At 36.5% G+C, this 23,258-nt stretch overlaps 2 protein-coding genes across 3 annotated transcripts; both read right to left on the bottom strand.

Moving 5' to 3' along the window:
- Positions 1 to 636: 636 nt before the first annotated feature.
- LOC108225658 (histone-lysine N-methyltransferase SUVR4) lies at positions 637 to 7,525 on the bottom strand. The gene is given in 11 exon segments (XM_064079580.1): positions 637 to 714; positions 1,321 to 1,371; positions 1,487 to 1,553; positions 3,621 to 3,699; positions 3,810 to 3,882; positions 3,994 to 4,385; positions 4,388 to 4,538; positions 4,721 to 4,845; positions 5,459 to 5,639; positions 6,831 to 7,021; positions 7,498 to 7,525. Coding segments are annotated over 11 exon segments (1,416 nt in total).
- A 1,199-nt stretch (positions 7,526 to 8,724) lies between these two features.
- On the bottom strand, positions 8,725 to 13,624 carry LOC108227668 (uncharacterized). 2 transcript variants are annotated; one of them, XM_017402946.2, is made up of 3 exons: positions 13,419 to 13,619; positions 11,539 to 13,284; positions 8,725 to 9,397 (listed from the first exon to the last, which is right to left on the bottom strand). In XM_017402946.2, the coding sequence occupies exons 2-3, from the start codon at positions 13,123 to 13,125 to the stop codon at positions 9,020 to 9,022; spliced, it is 1,965 nt and encodes a 654-aa protein (XP_017258435.1). In that variant the 5' UTR covers positions 13,126 to 13,284; positions 13,419 to 13,619; the 3' UTR covers positions 8,725 to 9,019. The 2 variants fall into 2 exon arrangements, with proteins under 2 accessions (XP_017258435.1, XP_063935350.1); XM_064079280.1 differs by lacking the exon at positions 8,725 to 9,397 and adding an exon at positions 9,522 to 9,954 and having other exon boundaries at positions 13,419 to 13,624.
- Positions 13,625 to 23,258: the final 9,634 nt, after the last annotated feature.

Raw genomic sequence — 23,258 nt, 5'->3', positions numbered from 1 at the left:
CTTGTTAAAAAAACAAATAAAAAATGACTATATTCATCACTACTCCTTATGTATTGCAAATAGTCTATTCAAAACAGGAAACATTAGGAGTTCTTCCAGCACAAGAGCCAAAAAAGGTAATCACCAAAAATGCCCAACATTAATGATTTATACAAAAAAATGCTTTTAACCGTTTTGCAAACACGCATCCAGCAAATTTACGGACAAGAGATCACCTCAAAAACAAAATGAAATACCAATAAGAAACTTGAAGTATCCAATATACAATTAATTGTCAATTCACATCTGGTACAAATACTCCAACTTCAAATTTGCATCAGCTTTTTTTACTGCTAGTGGATATGTTGTCTTGCACGAGCTGAGCTATCAACTCACATCAGCTGTTCAAGTGCTCAGGGTCTTTAAGATACTATCAAGGATCTTGAACCTGACAGGTATTCAATCCAAAACAACGGGGCTAAGTACAAGCTGAGGACCTTGGGCAACTTACAGAATAAATCTATAGACACACACACCCAGGACATGCCGAAAGTCACATCTTCATAAGATCCTTGAGAAGTACTCTGTTTCACTGCCTCAGATCTAAATTATTATATTAATTAAAAGAAATATTCAAAAGCCTAATATATACAGTACTTACTCACCTTCTCTTCTCATGCCTCGACAAAATACATCAATAGGGTGACTTCGATCATCAAAATCTATTCCATAGTCCTGTAGAAGACAATTAATCAATATGATAAAGCATGTTAACAATCAATCTCATCCTATATACCACATATAGACCATTCTTGCATGGTTAGTAAAACACGACAGAATGGAAATTAAAAGCTTCTAAATATACCACAACACAGCTTGGCTTGGAATAAAAACAAAGTAATCAATAAAACATCCAGGATAGCCAGTCGCCTGAGTCAACAACACCAATATATAACTTTAAATCACATGTTTCCTCACTTGCCAAAATGACCGAGAAAAGAAAAACCTGGGTTATGAGTATAAATCTAATATCAAGCAAAAAGGTAGTAATAATTTATACAACAACGCAACAAGGTATAGTCTGCAGGGGTTTGGTCAAATGAGTCAAACACGTGCCTTCTAAACTTAAACCCAAATAAATATGTTAATCTACTTTAAGATTTACCAATAATTACATTAGTTTGCCTGAACAAGCAAATTTAATTCTGGAATACCTTCCCAATGTAGAGTTTAACCCACTCTTTCTGCAGTCCATGTACATATGAAACTCCCACATATTCAACAGCTTCAACAACGTAAAATTTAATATAATTCCCCACTGAACACATATACACTATTTACCCAAGTTAGCTCTTCCAATGCACTCACTTTTTCCTTGGTAAAAAAATCAATCTGCAAAAATTTAAAATTAAACAAATACATCAACAAGTTTCTGCTGAAAGATGTTAGTAATAACGTTAAAAAAAAATAACTTCTTAGAAAATACCTGAAATATTTGGCTTCTTACATGGTAGTAATGATGATCAGAAGACTCTATTTCAACAGGTATTGCAAGAAAGTTTCCATCATGGCACCTAAGATTGATAACCTTGAATTATAACCTGAATATCTTAAAATGGGGATAAACACCACGCAAACTTTTCTAAAATCAAAGTAATGCAATATTTCTCTAAGTGATGCAGTGAACATTGTAAAGAGTTAACTGATAAAAACGCTCGAGAAAAAGTACTCATGTAATCCTATACCTGCAGTGGCAAAAACTATGACTCATCTACGATGTATATTACATGATGCAAGGGAAGATGGCCCTCTAGTTAACCATTGATGGAAATATAAGAAACTATGACATCATACCTGAGCATGTGTTTTAGCAATACTATTGCTTTTTGAGAATAAAATAGCAAACTGATAATCATGTAGCCAACCAACAAGTTGGCCTTCACTAATGTTTTTTATTTTTTTGTTAATTTATTTGTATGAAATTAGAAAGAGTCTAATACACAATAGTGTGCTTAAAGCATAGTCATCTATGAAGAGGACTATGTATTCGGTTTATTCAAATTCTGGAGGAAAAATAATTAAATAATCACTGGTACAATAGCTGAAGGTTAACTCCAGATGATAATTAAATTGTATCGCCAGATTGAACATTATTCTCAGTTTTGACATAAACATTAGAGCTATAAAACCTAAAGCCATGGCAGTTGAGGTAAAAATGTTACACTAGTCCATCTATATCTGTGGCAGGCAGTGTTGTGAAAAGCGCATTAAGCGGCCGCCTAAGCGGAATCGGCCCTAAGACGCTTCGATTTTATATTAAGCGTGTGATTAAGCGTTTTTGGAAATTAAGCGGACTATGAAGCGGTCATTAAGCGGTAATTTGGCGGTCAAAATGATGTTGACTTGCTAATTTTTAAATTCTAAAATATTTATTTTTTTAAATATAATTATAACTATATTAAAAAATCAAAAATATGTATTTTATTAAAAATATTAAAAATATAAATTCTTACCCAACATAATATTATTTTTAACTACATTAATATTATAACTAAATATTTATTTATATTTTATTAATCCGCTTATTGACCCGCTTAAAATTCCGCTTAAGCGTCTGCTTTAGCGCTAGAAGGTCACTCCATCGCTTAGGACCGATTTGCGCTTTTCACAACATTGGTGGTAAGGTAGCTAGCATTACTATCTGTCTCTTATTGCTGTTGTATAGCAGAATGCTTCAATAGTAGAAGCAAGGAGCTTACTAATGTATAATCCCTCTCCAGGTGACCTACTTGATATACTACATTATTTTATATCTGTCTTTGAATTTGTTGTCGAATTTAAATCAGATATATAATACTTTCAGCATTTACCGCATATAAACAAAACATAATTTAGCCTTAAATATTTTTGCCAGCCCGACCTCTACTAAAATATTACAACATATCCATACTAAAGAAAATTAATGTATTGAAACACTGCATATAAATTGAAAATGTATATAAATGGAACCAGAGGACAGATTATTCAGCAACAACACTAATACAGCTTCAGTCTAAGTCTTTTGTAAGAATTGACCAAAAAAATTATGAATATAAGAAAATGAGAAAACAAAATAATATGTATGATTGAGATGCTTGAATATGGATGCAAATGACTCAAAAGATGTAACTCCATCATAGGCAATGGTAAGCAGACTGTCAGTTTGGAGTGTACAATTATAATTGTAAATAGCATAAATTCAGGAGATGCCAAGTTTAATTAGTTCCAATATTAAACAACAAATTACATGGCCTTCATAAGAAAAACATATTCTCAAGATTAGAGGAGAATGCAAAGCCACCAACTCTAAACTCAGTTATATGCCACATATTTCAGGCATAATAGGTGGATAGTTGTCATTTGAATTAATCCGAGGAAATTAATATAGAATCTGGAACTTTCTTCTGAGCAGTAAATTCCGGAACAAAGAATTCCGGAATTCACTGCTCAGAAAAAAGTTCCAGAGATTAAATCTTTCTAATGAGGTATTTGATTGCCAATTCCTCAGTGAAAATGAATCATTTGTCAATTACATTCCGAGACAATATCAAGTATGAAAGAATCTGGACACACTTAGAGACGGATACAATAACGATTATTACCTGTGATTGATAAACCGTGCAATATTTCCATATAATGTTTCATCCAAGCAAAGATCATCCTCATCCCTCAAAACTCTTTCTAGAACCCAAATCCGCATCAAGGTTTATTGAGCAAATTTTGATTGATAATCAAAATTTACTGAGCAAATTTTAATAGGCACCGAATTGATAAAAGTTGTAAAATAACACTTCTCAAGACATAATACATGTACACAATCACATAATATGCTGAAGTACTCACAGTCGAATATGAATCATAGTTCTAATATTCCAAAATATAATTAATAACGGTTGCTTAATGCCACATTTTCATATGTAATGCAAAGTTTGCAAACAGAAGGTGAAGAAACAAGACTAGGCTGAATTTGCTCACATGCAGATTTCTGGTAACACCACTCTGTACAACTCTATTCCCACAGAGCATACTGCAGCCACATTTCCTCCAGCATTCTTTGATGAATTTCCTGACTAAATGCCCCTTGCATGGTTCAGGTTTGCAAGAATTTTTAGCCCTCTCTAAAGGACAATCTTGACATTTAAACAAATAGTGTTTGTGAGGCTCCAAGTTCATAGAAATATATAACCTCAGAAACTCTTCTTTCAGAAGGCCTTGTTTTTTGTATGCATACTCTCCTCCAGTATCACGAGCACATACACAAGGGACTTGTGATAAAAGACAATTTCCAGCACATATTGAACATCAGTCATCGTCAGCAATGCGAGCTAGGGACACATGCACATATGCATTCTGATAAATTGTATTTGGGAAATATACGTAAAATCAAGAACATCCTCATTGCCAAAATCATCAACAAGCGGAATTCTTACTTTTTCTGTTCCATTACTTATGTCATCAGTTCCCGAGTACCTCCCTCTGCTGCAATTGGAATCTAGATAATCTTCTGCAGAACCATCTGTCTGTTCTAGATAATTGCAAAACAATTCTTTTACCAAGTTAACTACTGAATTCTATGATCAAACACCTGCATTTGACCTTAAAAATTTACTTTCCGCAGCTTTTAAAATCGTCCGCATGTCTTTGCAAAAAACAAAAGGTTGCATAGTAGCACGATTACAATTTGATGTAATTTTCAGGTCACCAGAGGGTGAATAGATGAAATTGAAATTTTTTCCACAGCAAGTTGACTTTTTGATAAACAATCATCACTGAGATCCTCGTAAACATTACTGGAACAGTGTGCAGTTGAGGAAACTCTTACTGAACCTAAAGAGTTTTACAAACAATAGGAAGACAAATAAAAAGAAAAAAATACCATCAAAGAAAAATTTACCAGATTTTTTTCACAATTAGAGAAATTTCCATAAATGAATTTCTTTTCTATTTGAAGACTAATGAGTATGAAATGATATATGATTTTTCACTGATAAGAAGTGGACATGGGTAATAGAACTGAATAAGTAATTTATAGTGATAGTTGACATGGGTTGTATGGCAGTTAATATAGTCAATCAGCAACAGTCTAAAATCTTTCTTAAAGATTTAAATGCAAAAATAATTAGAAAAGAAACGAGATTACAAGCACATGTGTCACTTTCTCCTTTCCCTATTTACATTTAAATTTGTCTGGTAAATTTGTATCATTGTGTATGTGGTGTATATGTGTGTGTGTAAATTTATATTCTAAACCGCATGTAAATATGAAAAATGTGTAGGTGTGGGTGCATGCATGTCTACACATTTGTAGAAGCAATATAACATATTCTCTCATGTGTTAAACAACATTATGTAAGATGCCTGAGACAATTTTGTACACTGAACGTTGACATACACACAACGTACTCTATTCTATATGGGTTATAATTTTTGGATAAATTACTCGAATGTGCCATTAGTATGGGCACAACAAAATATGTGTTTCCATTACCACCAAGTTTCTTATCAGAATCCGTCTCTTCATCATCAAGGTTCTGATATCGCTCCAATTGTGCATGTGCTTTCTCCAGTGGTAGTTCAGACACATTACCCGCCCACTTGCCTTTCCTCTTCTGATCTCTTAGCTAGTCAAGGAAGTCAAATACAGCAAATGTTCAACACAGTATGCAAGAAAACATCACCATTTATACATTGTTACGGGAACATAAGTTTACCACTCAGAGAAGGATGCACACGATCAACTTAATATTACTAAGTGAGTGATAAAGATTAAAAGTAAAACTACTTTGTCTTCTTTTCTATCATTTATATTTCCCAACCAATATCGCCAATTTTATTTCAAAATTCCATCAGGCACCTAAACAAGTAATATTATTATATTACACAGGATTGTGGGGAAGCTGTATTTTTGAGATATACAAATTAAGAAAAGTTTGTGAAACCTAAAAATACAAACGATAATTTAAAGCTTTATGTGACTATAATTACAAGCTTCACCAAACAATTAACTCATGCATGCTCAACAAGGACTACATGACATTAAAAATAAAATATGATGAAATTAAATATATAAAATATGTTATAGGAGATCGGCCAGAGTATTTTTAGCTATTCATTTAAAGATCCAATGATCAACATGAAACTCCCTTCCACTGCTTTTAAATTCTACATGCTTACGCTTTTACATTCTTCTTGAACGGTTATCTTTGTGCTGGCTAGGTATTATTAACTAGAGGAGATGTGTCATGTTCTTTGCATGTCCTAACATCCTTGAAGTATACCTAGTGACATCCTTTACTCTTTCCGGTGAACATTATAGTTGAATTGAATAAGTTATATTCGTCGATATTTTAGTTTGAGTTGAACCATTTCATAATGTGTTTCATTGATTAAAATATCACTTTCTTATGTGGGTCAAGTTGAATCACTATTGTTCAATGACACATTACACAAATTATACTTGTCGAATTGTGCATGACAAACTTTTTAAATACTAATTATGTCTTTTCATGATTTTTCATGTATAGTATGAACATTGGAAGATTAAAGAATAAGAGGAATTAGAGTGATGAGGAGGATCGTGCTCTTATTGAAACCCTTCAAGAAGTAGTTGTTGATATAAAATGGAAGAGTGAGAAGGGATGGATGGATGGTTACTTGGTTCGAGTTGAAGAGTTGATGGCTATCAAAAGTACCTATGGCAGCTCTAAAAGCAAATCCCCATATTGAATCAAAGTGGAAGTATCCAAAGTGAAAGTATCACACAATAGCCGATATGCGAGCTAGTTCTGAAGTGTGGACTCCAGCCGGTGTACTTGTCCCCTTTTGACTGATTGGCATGCTAGCTCCTTCAGAGCCATCATCAGTACATTGGTATTATCCTGAAGAAAGTCGTCAGCCTCAGTTTTTATAACTTCATCCCCCGAGTCTTGATGGTCAGCATCAACTTCAGGTTCAAGTTCAAGAATAGCTTCTTCTACTAGAGATTGATCTTCAACAATAGGTTCTTCAGGAATTTGTTAATGGATAGTATCAATAACAATAACCGGTTCTTTGGGAATTTCAGGATCAGGTTGTTCTAGCTGTGGTGGTTGCTCATCTTGTAAAGATTGCAAATATTCTTCCAGAGCATCAGTAAGGACTACCAAACACTCTTCTTTGTATCAATGCACCTTTGGAATTCTTGCATGATTAGGTGCCCGTAGTGATCTGAGTTTTGTTGGCAAGAGAAACTCCGACTCTTTGATTGAATTGAGTCAATCCAAAAAAGCCTCTAGTTTTGGAGCAAAGACGTAAGAAGAAACAAATAAGAAGTTTCATTCTTTAAGTAGATGCTTCACATATATTTTCTTTGGCAATGTACCATCGTATTCTCTCATAAAATGAATCCCTTGAAAGAAATTATAGTTCAATATTCTCAGGAACATCTTCAAAATTGCCGGTTGGAAGTTGAAGAATTGTATTCAATACAGTCTAAGTAACGTGGATTGTTCATCCCTGTATCCGACATTTGAAACCTAATTGATTGGACACAAAAACAGATAAAAACATTTCTTGCAACATGTCATTGATTAGCACTACCTATTCGGTCATAGCAAAACGAGCCACGGAGAATTTGCTCATGAAATGGAACCGCCTTTTAAATAGAGAAAATTCAACTGCTTTGTTATTTTCACAATCGTGTAATTTGTTTTTGGGAGTACAAAATTTGTAATCATTTTTTATTTACTAGTTGATGTATGAAATTGATCTTTAGATTGAAATGAGACAGTCATACCATTGTATGGTTACACCGAAATATGGGCAGTCCCATTGGGTTCCTCTCATTTCCTTTTTTAATATTGAAATTGTAACAAGTCTAAAAAAAACTTTCATTGGACAAATTTTATTTAAATTGTGAAAGGTTCGAGAGGAAAATTTTAACACAGTCAGCCGTTGAAGTAACTTTAATATAACCTAACATAAATTTTAAAACGGGTCGTGTTAATTTTTTATTAATACATCTATTTCATTTTTATTAATCATAATTTTTATTTCCAAAAAAAATAGATTTATTACTTCTAGAATAATTTAGATTTAAAATTTTTATAGATGACTGAGCGTATATCGTATATATACAAATTATTAGTTTTTATATTGTAATATCTTAGAGTTTATATTTTTTTAATACTTTCTTGTATGATGTTTTCAATATAATATTTTTACATATAATTGTTCTGATGATATGATGCATTTTACTTGCGGGACATGTCATTTATTTTTATATATTTTTTTAATAAACTCAATCATTTTAATATGAACATCTAATTTTAACAATATAACATTAAACCAGAATCGACTTACTGCAATAGAGACAGAACTATCTAATAATCTGTCTTGTACAACTTTTCTCAATCAACGCCATCCGGAAATTTGAGTTGGTGGTGGAATAAAAGGGATAGTAACCTGTAAACAAAGGCCCGAACATTGAATTTAAACTCTAATAATTATCAATCCGGTCTATCGGTCACCATATTCCTTATGATGCCTTCCTCCACACCAACAAACAGTCTCTCAGACACCATTAACCGATCACCAAGCTACAAATGCAGGTCTTACTGCTCTTTCTATAGTGTGTCCTCATTTCATTTCTCATGGTGTCCACGTCCACCAACACTAACCAACTTCATTCACAAAATTTGCATCATACGATTTGACAATATAAGAAACTGAAGCAGAAAATACATAATTAAATAATCATACATACAGATACACCACGCAGTCTCCAATATTGGCGAAGCAGTAAACTTGTAATGATGCAAGGAAATAGAGTTCCTCGAAATTTCCAAGGGAATTATAACAAATACAACAAGAGCAGCATAACCTAAGAGGCCGTCCCAACATACTTCATGTAATTCTTGCCATCACCAATAAGGAAGAAATAAAGCCTCTACAGGAAGTGTTGTCTTCTCTTGCGGCTAAAGACTCTGAAACAGAAACCTTACCAGAAAGAAACTGTGTATGATTATTCCATATTCTCTCCCACATGGCGTACACTCTCTGGATTTTTAGCACCTACTTGTTTTCTGTTTTTCTTGTTCTTGGCCTTCTTGGCTTTCATGCGTCGCTTTTTCTCATTGGCATCGACCCATGTATAATCTGATGGTATGTGAAATGGGTCAACTTCATCCTTGAAGCTGCGACCCTCACTGTCACTTGATGGTAAACGGCTCCCCTTCATCCATGATATCCATGATTGCGACCCTTCTGCTTCTTTCGACTTGGCATCTTGAAAGTGTGTTGGGCTGGAGAGAGGAGTTGAGAATTCCTCAACTGGTTGAAGCTCTTCAAACTTTGTAAATGTGACCAAGACTCGGATGGTGGGCACAATGGGGATGGCAATCTACAGTTACAAACAATAGTCAAGTCCCACATTGTTAGCCAGTATGCAGGTATGTCAGATTTAATTGACCACAGTGAACTATATTTTGCTTGCACAAATACAGGATAAGGACAACAATAATACAGAAACCAAAAGAAGAGAAGAGAGGCGTAAATGATAGATCATTGTTACAGCAATAGGTATATTTGCACATTATAGATGTCTAAATCTATTCTCAAATTTTAACAGCAAACATTCCGTCTGTCAATCATATAAAACTCAATAATACAAAGAGCCAAAAACTATTGTTCTCGAGATGGTGATCTGAGTAGATAAGCTCATTCTTTGATCATGTCTAATCAAATCTCTGGCTCACACAGGATCAAGCATGCTTTCTTGAGCAACTTCCAGAATGTTGGTACATAAATCTTATATATGCAAGAACCTGTTTCAATAATGCCATAATGAAGGCTATGCTGAGAGCTCCTAGCCTCCTAGTAATGCACTCAGGAATCCCAAGATAGGCTTTCAAGGGAAGAGAAATGATAAAAAATAATCTGGAGGATTTTCCAGAAGACCTGAGGTTTTAAGAGTGTTGGTCAGCTAACATGGGTATCATGCAATATAAGTTGCCTAATCATCTTTACAATGATTATAATAAATTCTGAAATAGGTGAGAGAGCTTGGCCTTATAACTTTGTGCATTCTAATGGTGTTGCTACCAATTTTGCAATCTCTTGATTACATATTTGGCTTTGCTACTAATTTTATCGGCCTTTTTAGCAATCTCTTGTATACATTTTTTTTTTTTTTTTTTTTTTTTTTTTTTTTTTGCTAAGTCTCTTGTATACATTTTACTTTCACACATTTACGTGTAATATTTAAAAAGTGGTATATTATATGCAATGCAAACAAGAAGATGCATCTGTTCGATATCTTCAACAGGAAAAAAAAAAAAGCATATGTAACCAATTTAATTAGGTAAAATGGCATTTATCAGCATACTGATTAGTGTAATTCATTATGCCATCAACATATGAACTAAAAGAATGGTAAAGAAGTTGAGATGAGGACCCTAGTGGCGTGAGTTGCAGACACTAAATAATCAATCAATTGATTGCCAAACATGACCATGCTGTGACTAGATCAACCATATAAATTATCAGTAGGTGCCCGTACCCCCACCCTCTTATTGTGTTTGAACCCCAAAACATAGTTGAAAGTCAGAAAGGCTTCCACATTATCCAGTATACTTGCTCACCCTAATATAGCTGAGACTATACTGATGTGTAAGCACCTTGAAATGATACAATAAAGAGAGTTACTAATGTACTATGATTATTTTAACTAATGCTCGTCTAATTCCAAAAAATGCACCCCCCAACCTATTATTGCAAAGCACTTGAGACAATAAGAAAATAAGGCACCAGCCAGTCCCAAGGTTCAAAATTCTTATGCCAAAGGGAGGAAGGCTTCAATTAACGTTTTTGGCTCAATTTTGGGGTGAATATAGAATTCCATAATACTTAATTACTTGCATAAATACTTCTGAGATTTGAGAAGGAAGCCAGTAAACTACTATGCAATGGGTTCACCGGATTCGGCTATTTGCCGTTCAGTTACAATTTACAAAACCAGCATTTGCTGTTTCTGAGTTCACTGACGTATTGTCCCCAAATTTTATTCCGGCACCTGGTATTGCCTACTAGTAATTTGAAGACCAGGTAAACAAGCAATGACCTTAAGACTGTAGATACAAGCGATACCATGAAGACATCATAATAGAATACTTCTTTCTTCCCATAAATAGTAATATTAATTATGGACATGCAAATATATAAGAACTTATGTTTGCTCACAGCTCACTACATACAAACCATGTTAAAGGAGTGTAGCGGTAAAAGTAGAAGCATTTATTTGGGAACTGGATCATTTTCTTTGTTTATTTAGTGAGGAGATATTCCACCTTTGCTCATGCTTAATCGTTTTAATTCATCAGGTACACTTGTTTTTAGATTACATTGCATATGAATGATGATGACTGCAAGATTAAGCACAAACCAGAACTAAAATGGTAGACACAAACCTATATGAAGGAGCAAAGTATGCTGGTACACTTCCTTGTGATATTTAGAGATGCAGAATAATAAAGAAAGAATTACCTTGACGGGAAAGGTACCATGTGGTAATTTTGTAGTTAAAAGCTCCCTTAGTCTTCTAACAGCTTTCACTTTGTTGGCTAAGATATCCAGTAACGGTATTAGTTCCTCTGTTTGTAAGGGAAAATCAGGTGTCAACCACAAGACTGGTCTTAAACCTTTTTTATACTCACTCTCACTTTTAGGCTCGCCATTTACCCCTTTTTTCTTTTTTTTCTTGTTACCCTTATTCTTCTTATGGTCCCCTGCATCCTCCTTGTGAAGGTCAGATGAAGATCTTTGACTCTCAGTAAGCTTCTGATTGCTACCTTCAGGGGCCAACTTGGAATACTTTTTTAAGCTCTTTGAGTCATCCTGGTTATCACCGACGGCTTTTGAACCTTTCTTGTTCCACCCAAACCAGTTTTTTTTCTCCTTAGAACCATTTGATTCACAACTTTCAAATGAAGTTCCGCAGCCATTTTCATGGCCACCCTGAACATCCGACTCTTCATCATCACAGGGGCCTTCAGCATTACCCATGCGAAGTGCAGAATCTAACTGCATTCTTTCTTCAGCTGTTAAAACATCGTCATACTCATCCTGATCAGCTCCATTTACTAACCTTTCATCCTCATTCACTGCAAAAAGCTCCTCATCTGTCATAGCACCAGGTACTCGCCTTGATTTCACGCTCACCATCACGTGAAGCATATCATAGACTTTTCCCTTCCAGTTTCCTACCATCTCGGTCCTCTCCTGTCTCCGCCAATTCAGATGGGGAACAAGCTCAGCCTGAGTAACGTCAATTCCAGGCCTATACATGTTAGTTTGAGACATCAAGGCTACTTCATGAGCAACTTCTGCTTCTGATGGCTGGGCACCAGCTCCCTCTAAAGCATTTGTAATTTCCTTCTCCTTGTGAGATAGGACAATTAAAGAACCAGGAGGTAGTGAAACATTATTATCATCTGACGAATATCCATTCCCGAGAAAAAGAAAAGTTTGATCAGACCTCTGAATACGGAAGCCATCAAAACCAGCAAGGGTCATATCAGCACGGAGGTTTGAACCACGCTTCCATATGCGGTAGGTGTCGGATGGAGCAATTCTACCAATAAACGGAATCACTGAACTTTCAAAATGAAACGTAATCTCCATATAAAAGTCTCGAATTCGAGCAGCTGAGGCAACAATTCGAGGCAGACGCCGGCACCATTTAGCCCACGCAAAAGGCTGATAATGGCGAGCAATGATCATCGCAATATTCTCCTCTCGGTTACAAACGGCTTCTTGTAAAGCACTCCATCCATTCTCATTCTGCAGACTCCAATCTGCCCCAGCCGCCATCAAAATCTCGGCAGAAATAGGATCCCGAAGGCGAACTGCCAAATGCAACGGGGTCTCTCTACCAGGAACATCACGGCGATCAATGACAGCGGAAACAGCATCTGCCTCAGCCTCAGCCACCAAACTCTCAGTCTCCGTATTAACCTCCCCGGCTTTCGCAAGCCTAGGAAGAGCAGAGATTAGCCTCTTGAGCGCAGCGTAATCAGCCCTCGCAACAGCCAGATGAGCAGGACTATTCGCATACACTGACCAATCCTCCATCAAATCTCACCCTTTCCCCCTTTCCTCTAATCAAATTCAGAGCCTCTGTTCCCAAATTCACACACACACACACACACACAGGTTTGGAAACCACCTATCTAAATCACATCCCACATTGCCAAATCTCACTATACCCCACTTGAGTTTTTCACCTCAAATCTTGCAACAAGCAACAACAAACAATGAGTATTAACAATACTACTCGATTCAAATCAGATTTCTCAGCTAAAAACAACACAAATCGAGAGATGCATACAAACATACATACATAATAAACAAGATTTGTGACTTACAAGTTGCAGATAATGTGTTGAACATCTGATTCAGCAACCAACAAATCTCAGATCTCTCTACCTATCTGTATCTCTCTGTGTTTATTATAGAGGGGCATGAGATTAGCTGGGGAGGTTAATAACAATAATAATAAATTAAAACAAAAAAAGCTGTATTTTTTCCTAATTATATAAATACATATATCAAAGGGAGATGTGTTGTGTTGATGCTTTTACTTTTGTTGCCTTTATTACTGTAGCCGTTTCATAAAGAGCAGATGGGATCGTATTCATAAAGCCATTCACTTTCCACATTTTTACGATACTGCCATTTCACTCACTTTCTTAGTTTCTTTTTCTCATGCGTGCTAAACATACGTCATGCAATTGCGATTCATTACCTCTCCCAGTCTCGCTACCCTTTTTCTTTTACGGATTAGGAGTTGAACCAACTCCGGAACAAGAGACAGAATCGCTCTACAGCAGAGAGGACAACTCATCAGGGCATTAAACACCCAGTTGAGTGGCAGATTCTTCGAAGCAATCCAGTGAGCAACACCATTGCAAGTAGGGGTGTGCACGGGTCGGTTCAGCTCGGTTTTTAGCTAAAACCGTTACCGAACCGTACATGTCGGTTCGGTTTCTACCTTAAAACCGTTACTGAACCGTTTCAAACGGTTTTTTTCGGTTTGGTTACGGTTTTTATATAATAAAAAATATTATACAAATTAGATAATTATCTCATAAAATTTTTTAATACAAAATAAAGTATAATCACTAATTAAATATTATTCATTAGTACGTATTTTACCAAAATAAATAAGAAAGAAAATATTTAAAATATAAATACTGATTAATATAATCGAAATGAAGTAGATGAGCACTGTTACGATATGTAAAAGATGATCCAGAAATGTAAAGTATGAATCAGCCCTGTGTTTCTTATTTATACAAGACTTAGTTACACAGTATCTCTCTATAGAAATAATGTTAATTACTAACTATAGTACTCTACTACTCTCTCTCTACTTAAATATAACAAACTATTATAACTTGTTGACTTGTAGCCATAGTTAAGCTAGATAGTTCCTTGCTTAGCAGATAATATACCAATAATACTAAAGTAATAATTTATTTTATATATAATACATAATATATGATAAATTATATAATACTATATAAGCAGTCCGGTTTTAGGTGTAAAACCGTAGCCGTCGGTTCGGTTGAGCTACGGTTTTTTTTCGGTTTTTTTCGGTGTAGTTTTTCGGTTTCTCGGCTCGGTATCGGTTTTTCGGATTTTTTTGCTCACCCCTAATTGTAAGATCGAGGCACAAAAAGGATTATAATATGAAAAGCAGTCGCTATTGATCTGATATCTTCTATAAGAACTGCAGAATCCCATGGCGGTGCAGACTCAGTAGAATAGAAGCTAATTGCTATTTTGCAATCTGATTTAATGCATGCATTAAGAAGATGATGGTGCCTTATGATTAAACAAGCTTCACAGATCACAATTAGCTCATATTGTAAAGGAGATGTGCCAATAACACCAAGGATCCACTGCAGTGAAGAATTATCAACAGAGCTACGAGACTCCAGGCGAGATACATTTAACAAAGAAGAGTATTCTGATTGAGCAGAACATCTAGCCTTTAAATGGACAGACCGACACATTGTCAAAAAAAATTTATTTCTTGCCAGCCAAATGGACCATCCAACAAAAATAATTTTTGAAAGAACATGTATACGATCTCTTCTAGTCTCCAACTTCGAAATAAGAGTTAACAAATATTGTAGAATAGTATATGTAGAGGAGGAGAGATGACGAAGCGCCAAAGGATAAAAGAATCAGACTCGCCGTGTCCATTGGCAATCAAAAAGCATATGTTCAACAGTTTCAGTGCTATCCATATAGATTGGACAAAACGGAGACAGAAAACACCTAGGCTTGAAAAGATTTTCTTGAGTAGGTATGGCATTAGTACATAACCTCCACATAAATTTTTTTAGTTTAGGCTGTGCAGAAATCGACCAAATGAGATTCCAAAGCGATCTATCAGGCACCAACGATGAAGAAGCTTGATGAGAGGAGCAATCGAACTGATGCAAACCGTCCTCCCTAATGTTATATGATATCCATACTTAACCCTGTAATTGCCTTTAGAATTATAATGCCACACTAGCCGATCATTAACATGAGAGGTATGGATTTAATATCTAAGATAGCCTCATCAGACACATATTTCCTCAATTTACTAACATTCCATCTTCTGGCAGTTATAAAATCAGTGACAAATGAATTAGAATTGAATAGACCTTTAGCATCTCGAATAAAAAAATGAGGAGAATTTGGAATCCATTTATTAGTCCAGAAATTAATATTTTTCCCATTACCAACTTGCCACCGTATACTTGCTAGCAATACATCTCTTGGACTTTTATAAAAAAAAAAAGAGGAAGGATTTAGTATAAGACGCCAACATTGTTTTAGCTAATAAAGCGAGATTGAAGGCTTTTAAATCTCAAAAACCCATACCTCCCTCCGATTTTGCTTTAGTTAAGAGATCCCATTTCTTCTAGTGAATAGACTTAGTAGCAGGATCTCCTCCCCACCAAAAATTACGAACAACCATCATAATTCTATTAATCAGTTTTTTAGGAACAAGAAAGCAGTTCATAGAATATGATGGAATAGCCTGAACGACGGCTTTTATTAAAATTTCCCGACCAGCTTGTGATAAAACCTTCTGCTTCCATCCTTGCATCTTTTTAAGAACTCTTTCCATAATATAACTTAACATCTCTGATTTGTTCTTGCCAAAAACTGCAGGAACACCCAAATATTTACCTTTTTCCGAAGATTTGACGTATTAGGAGTGAAAATGATGGAGGATTTGTTGAAGTTGATTCTCTGACCCGAAGGCTGACGATACTCCTCAAGAATATCAAATAACGCACTGGCCACCAACTCATTAGCATGCAGAATAAACAAAGAGTCATCAGCAAAAAGAATATGAGATATCTTTGGACAGTGATGTGTCATTTTGAGACCCATGAGTGAACCTTCTTGAATGGCATTCAAAAGTGATCGAGATAGAACGTCTGCAACTAAGAGGAAAAAATAAGGAGAGATGGGATCTCCTTGCCTGATACCTTTTTTAGGCTTTAAAGAACAATATTCTTCATCATTAATAAAAAAAACTCCAGCGATGTAATGGAAATAGATTAAAAAATCTAGTCTTGCCACCTAGAATTAAACACCATCTTACTCATAATATCTAGAAGAAAATCCCACTCCACACGATTAAACGCCTTATTTATGTCAAGTTCTATTGCCATTTCAGCAACTAAACCTTTCTTTTTGTGAGTTATATGATGAAAACTTTCATGCGCCACCACAATACTATCCTAAATTTGTCTGCCAGGTATAAATAAATGCTGATTGTTGAGGAGAAATCAAAATTTTCATTATAGGCTTTAATCTATTAGCCAAAATCTTCGAAATAATTCGATAAATGAAGTTATAGAGGCCAATAGGCCTGAACTGACAAAGATTTTCAAGATTAGGCACCTTCAGAATAAGAACCACTTGTGTGATATTTAGTGATGGAGATTGAACACCGGTGGTAAAAAAATCCTTAACAACCGAACAAACATGAGTGCCTACAATATCCCAATACTTACGGAAAAAGAAATCCGGACACCCATCTTTACCTGGTGCTTTTAGAGGAGCAAGATGATTAATTGCTGCCAAAATTTCTGCAGCAGACACTTCTTTACATAGAGATTGATTCATATATTCAAATATCATCCTTGGAACTAAAGATATCAAACGAGGAAAACCTCTGTTTCTAGTTGATCGAAAAATATCAGCAAAGTGAATTTTTGTCAAAACCCCGCGTTCTAGTACCATTTACCGAGATGGGTGAAGTTTTGTCATCACGAGCTGAGGGCTTCTCTCCAGCAGGTTTCGTATAGGGGTTTCTCTTGTATACACCCCTCCTTTCCGGACTGTAAGACCTGTCTCTTTTGGTTTTCCAACTGCTACGGTTATTAGATCTTGATTCCTTCCTTAGTTTGGCCAAGGACTCCTTAATAACCTTTTGGGCTCTGCTCTCGCAAAGAAGTCTGTGACGCCCCAGGAATCCGGGGGCCTGGATCCTGACGTCACCACACAAAATCTTTTAAAACACTTTTGAAAAACTGTATCTCTGAAAACCAAATAATTTAAAACCTGAAAGCATTAATAAAAGATTTAAAAGAGAACATTTTAACCCCCTCAAACAACAGGATCGCATCCAGGTTACAGTATTGAAATTAGAATCAACTACTAACATTATCGGATCAACTTCAATAAGAAGAATCACTGTTAATCTACTACAACTATAGTTTACAACTGAATCTCAATTACACAATTCTATCTAAGACCAACCTTGAACATTTCCTTGAATATCTCTCTTGACTATTGGATACTTAACAGCTCACACTCTTCGCCTAGCATTAGCCTTAATATCCTTCTCCGAAATTCTTCCCTGTAAAGTTATTACATAAAAAGGGATGAGCTTATAAAGCTCAGTAAGCATATACGTACAATTCAACTGAGTTTTATTCACAAAACTTGGTGAATCAAATCAATATTTCATCAGAGTCATCAAAACAGTTTCACACACCAAGATGAGTATGAGTATTCGAGCACGATTAGTTCATCAATTCATCAAGTTGGGATCCCGGCCAGCTAAACAATCGGTTTAGCTTTACTTCCAAAAAGGAAGCATCATCATCAGTTCATCAAGTATCAATGCAAGAATACTCATTTCTCATCAGAAAAATCATCAACAAAATATTCACCAAAACATCACAAAATATCAACAGCGAAGGGTACAATATATACTTACAGTGCACAACGTTCTCGAGTCCTACAACTTCATTCCCTAGAATGTTCACACATTTATTAATTATAAGTCACACCTATATCAATTCTCCAATTAACACTAACCTAATTAAAAATAACTAAACTAACAAAATAAATCAAGGAATAAATAACTAGACGTACCAAATTTAGCAGCTATGCTTCTCTTCCTAATTTTAGAAAGTCACCATGGGCTGTGTATATATAAAGAAAGGAAAGACTGTCATTCTTATTCTTCTCGATGTGGTACGGTGAGTATGGTTTTAAGAAAATACCATTTGGGTGGGCGACAGGGGTGACGCCAAGGGGTTGGCGACATGGCTACAGCGCGGCACCGAGGGCTGGCGACAGGGCGGCGCCTGCCTCAGCTAACATATTTTTAACACAATAGCTAAGCTCTTGCTTATATTCAAGAGAATATAATATCATCTTCTCGATGTGGTACAAAGGTGGTTGTAAGAAAATAAGGTTTAATTGGCGACAGGGGTGGCGCTTGCACCACGGCGACAAGATGGGCGCTTGGCTTACATATTTTTTTTGAATAATTATATCACTGGTTATATTCATGAGAACATACCATTATGTTCTCGATGTGGTACAAAGATGGTTCAAAGAAAATAGAATTAAAGTGGCGACAGGGTGGCGCCGAAGCGACGGGGGGTGGCGCCAAGACACGGGGAGCGACGGGGGTGACGCCAAGACAAGGGGGAGCGACGGGGTGGCGCCAACCTTGGCTTATACTCACAAACTCATAAATCAAGTCATTGCTTATATTCATAATAGTATAACATTATGTAATCGATGTGGTGCAAAAACAGGGCAAGGCGCTCCAAGGGCGCTAGCAAGGCGCTCCAGGGCGCTGCTGGCTTACGGGCGCTGTCAAGGCGCTCCTAGGGCGCTGGCAAGGCGCTCCAGGACACTGCTATCTTATGGGCGCTGTCAAAGCGCTCCTAGGGCGCTAGCAAGGCGCTCCAGGGCGCATGGCCAAAATCAACAAATTTTTGTTAAACCTTGCCTCGACTCTTGCTATATTCTTATTCTTGCTCTTTTCTTTTATCGATGTCGGTTGAGAGTTTTCTATTCAATATAGAAGTTGTACCACACCACATTAAAATACACATTTTGTATTATTCAAATAAAATGGATTCGGGGTATTACAAAGTCGGCCAAGGTTTCGGGCTCCCGCCCTTGTAGTTCCTTCCAAAAATCCTTACTCCCGCTATCCCAATGATGAGCGTAATCCTTGAGAGTTGCAGCCAATAACCGGCACTTGGTGAGGTCTGAGATTTAATAAACCTCCATTTACATATCGAATCTGCTACAGTACTCTACCAGGTCCGTGGTTTCATCGAATCTTAGGTCGCCTACCCCCCTTAGATACGTGGTAGAGGTGACACCCTAACCTTTTTAGTGAAGGGGGATTTCACGGTAAGCTCAGCTTTGGACTTTTTATCCGCCTTTATCTTCTTTAGGGCTTCCAACAGCTCTTCCATTTTGCACTTGTCATCCCCGTCGCCAAGTGCAACCTCATAATCGCCATTGTAAGCATGTTCAATCTCCTTATTGACCTCTTCATCATTGTGACACCCTGAGCTTTCCTCATCATCTTGAACAGAGATCACTTTCGAAGGCCCGCGATTCTTATCCTGGGATTTAGCCTGAGATGGGGGCTTCCCCTTCCTCTGGCTGGGGGGGCACCTGAATGCGACCCCTCTAGCTTGTCTTTGTGGACAGCCTTATTATCAAGCCGATGTCGCAAGTCTTTCCCAGTAAGTTTCTTTCCCAAATGATCAAATAAACACATACTAGCAGCCGGTGAGTGTAACTTGTCCTTTTCCCCCGGATGAGTCTCCTTTTCGGGGTTGTCACCCTCCTTTCTGCCATTTTCTCCGTAAAAGTCAGCTTTGTGGGCGTGATGTCTTGTGCCCTCTTTGACTTTCTTGACTTCTTTTTTAACAAGGCAATTTTTCTACTCATCCTCTTGATTTGTACTTGCATCTTTTCACGTGTTAGTTCCCCACCGGACGGATGGACGTTGCCCTTCATACTTTCCTCCGCTGTCTTGGGATTTTCTGGATTTTTGGGAATTTCTGACATCTCTCCTCTCTAAGATCAGCAATTCCCTCCTTCTAGCGCCATAAAGTGTTGTGAGAGAATTTGATACAACACCCTTAGAATTATATGTTACAATAATAGGGATATTCGTTATAAATAAATAAACCACGGTTAGATTGACGGGGCTACCGCTGACATAGAATATAGAAAAATGCTCGTATTTAGGGGCTGAGCTCGGAAAAGGCTGAACGAAGAGGCCGTAATAATGGATTTTTGTCCAGATAATGCCCGGAAATAATGTCACTAAGGTTACACGTGCCTCTCTTTAGAGTGTAAAACTTGTGAATCCGAAACATTTTGTAAGGTGCTTACATACCCTTTTTATAGGGATCAAGCCATTATCCCCTCTAGTTTGGGATAAATCAACTTCCTTTCATAGTTATCCGAGGAATCCTACTCCAAGTAAGCCGCTTGAAGCCTTGATCCTTGATATATATCCGTGTATATAATAAGATATGTATAGATGTAGTAATTATCCTTTGAATATGAGTATTTATCCGTTAATTAAGACGTAATTGCAATTAGGATCCCTTTGGTTTTTGCTTACTGCACTTTGCACCTAACGGTTTTGGAATATACATTTTACAACCCTAATTTATCTCAAGCGCCACAGTTAGCACCCTCTCTGTTATCTTATGCTGTTAACGTTAACTAAAGCATGGGCAAAATAAGCCTAGGGCATTTCAACGATTATGTATAAGTTTTACCCTCTATGATGCATGTATGCATCTGTTTCAACATCTTAAACATCAAATGCTCTTCTATATTGATCCTCTTCACTACCATTTAATTAGCAGAGTTGGAAACATGGTAGAGAAATGTTTATGTGACAACATTGCTATGTAGGCCATTGAATAGGAGACATGGCATTTCAAGTCATTGATGACTTGTTGATGAAAAGACTCCAGCTTTCGGGTAGGGTTCATCCTGATTTGGTCTTCATATTCATTAGCAATCCATCTGGAGTTCACTTGTTTTTGCTCCCAATTTGGGGTACATGTGTGCTTTTTGTAGATTGTTTTAATTTGAATATTTGATGACCTTTGTTGTTTGATTCCATAGCACTTCCACTTGCATTCAAGAACACAAATCCACTTAATTTTGTCTGAAAGATTCTTCTTCAGTCTGACGGGCCTTTGATGTAAAATAGCATGTTTTCTGACTGAAGCCCTGAAACATGCCCACTGCTAAACAGCGTCCCCATCTTAAACTATGGATCATCTATATGATCCACAATGTGCAAATATGAGAATAAGAAACTAACACTGCATCAAAATGTTTGACATCACCATCTGTTTCAAGCAGCATCACATTTGTATTATGGAGTCTTGTCTCAGGCAAGTGATACCAAAATGAATATAACCCCTTCTTCAATCCTAACTCTTGCATTATTTAATCCAACACAACAATATTATGCTCTTCCCTATAAATGTAGTCAACATACGTATATTTTCCACCATTATATGTTTCAAAGCTCTCATCAAAATCACCTCCATGATATATCTTTAAACTATAGAATCGAGGACCCACTACAGTATAAAGCAATACAAAAAATGAATAAAATAAATTAGGGACCACTACCATAAATATAATACCAATTACAGAACCCTAACATCAACATAATACCAATTACAGAACCCTAAATTGACATTACTTTATTCAGATTCGAAAAACATAAAGGGACCACCACTCACTAACATATGCATGCATATATCACTCAGAACATAATACATATTAAAGGGTGCTCAAAATCATTACCTAAATCACTGACGACTTTATAAACTGGTAATTCACCATCATCCGGGACTCCATTCTTCAGCTCTCTGAATTTTCCTTTCATGCTTCAGCCGCTTGTAATCGATTTTTGAGTTCTCAGTTTAATTCGATTTTGTGTGTAATTGGATTAGGTTCACTCTTTGGTGTAATAAGGGAGGGGTAACGACAGGAGGGGTTTTTGTGTGTAAAATGTCCAAAAGCCCTCCTTTGACTGACGTTAATAGACAAGATTTGACGGAGAAAAGTCCGTGGGGTTATAAGTGTAGCGGGGTTCAAAGTAAGGGGATGCAAACTGCTTATTTCCAAACTTATAGGTATAATGTGCAATAAGCTAAAATCAAAGGGGTGCCAATTGCAATTAAGTCTTTAATTAATGGATAAAGGATGGCTAGAACACTTCAAATTCATCTCCAATTCATCCTCCTAGAAATAAGAAAGAAGAGTTCTAGCATGACTCTACTAGGCTTCTGGCTAGGCGGGTGCAGCCGTGCCAGCTACATCGCCTAACTGCAGCCCTACAACTACAACTTGGGGTGCAACCAGTGGTAACCCCTAGCAGGGGTAGCCCCTGAGATGTCTCCAAATGAAACTCCATCCTGATGGAAGCCTTCCTTACGTCTTTAGCACAAGCCTATAAGCCTCCCAATGTAGTCTCAAGGGTTCACCCAGCCACACTTAAGCCCAATATCCTCTACCACGCAACCCAACCAAAAGCCATATAATACAATGGGTTATAAAATAAGTCCAAGGAGATTTTATAGCACAACACCAATTATTTTCAATCAATATGGATATGATATATATTATAAATATATATTTTTAATAAGTCTATGGGGCCGTTTGGGTGAACTTAAAATAAGTGCTTCTTTCTTAATATAAAAAAGTGGAGTAGAAGTTAGAAGCAAGTTAAGACTTATAAGTGATTAAAGTGTTTGAGAAATAAGTAGAAGGCCTGAAACAAAAGCTAGCATTCCTAGCTTTTTATAAGTGATTCTTGATTTTTTACACAAACGGTACAAATAAGTGCTTATAACTTATAAATCAGAAACCCGACTTTTAAG

Source organism: Daucus carota, chromosome 6 (assembly GCF_001625215.2).
Source record: "Daucus carota subsp. sativus chromosome 6, DH1 v3.0, whole genome shotgun sequence".
Taxonomy (NCBI): domain Eukaryota; kingdom Viridiplantae; phylum Streptophyta; class Magnoliopsida; order Apiales; family Apiaceae; genus Daucus; species Daucus carota.
The sequence above is the reverse complement of the archived record's forward strand: the minus strand, read 5'-3'. Positions and strand labels throughout refer to the sequence as shown.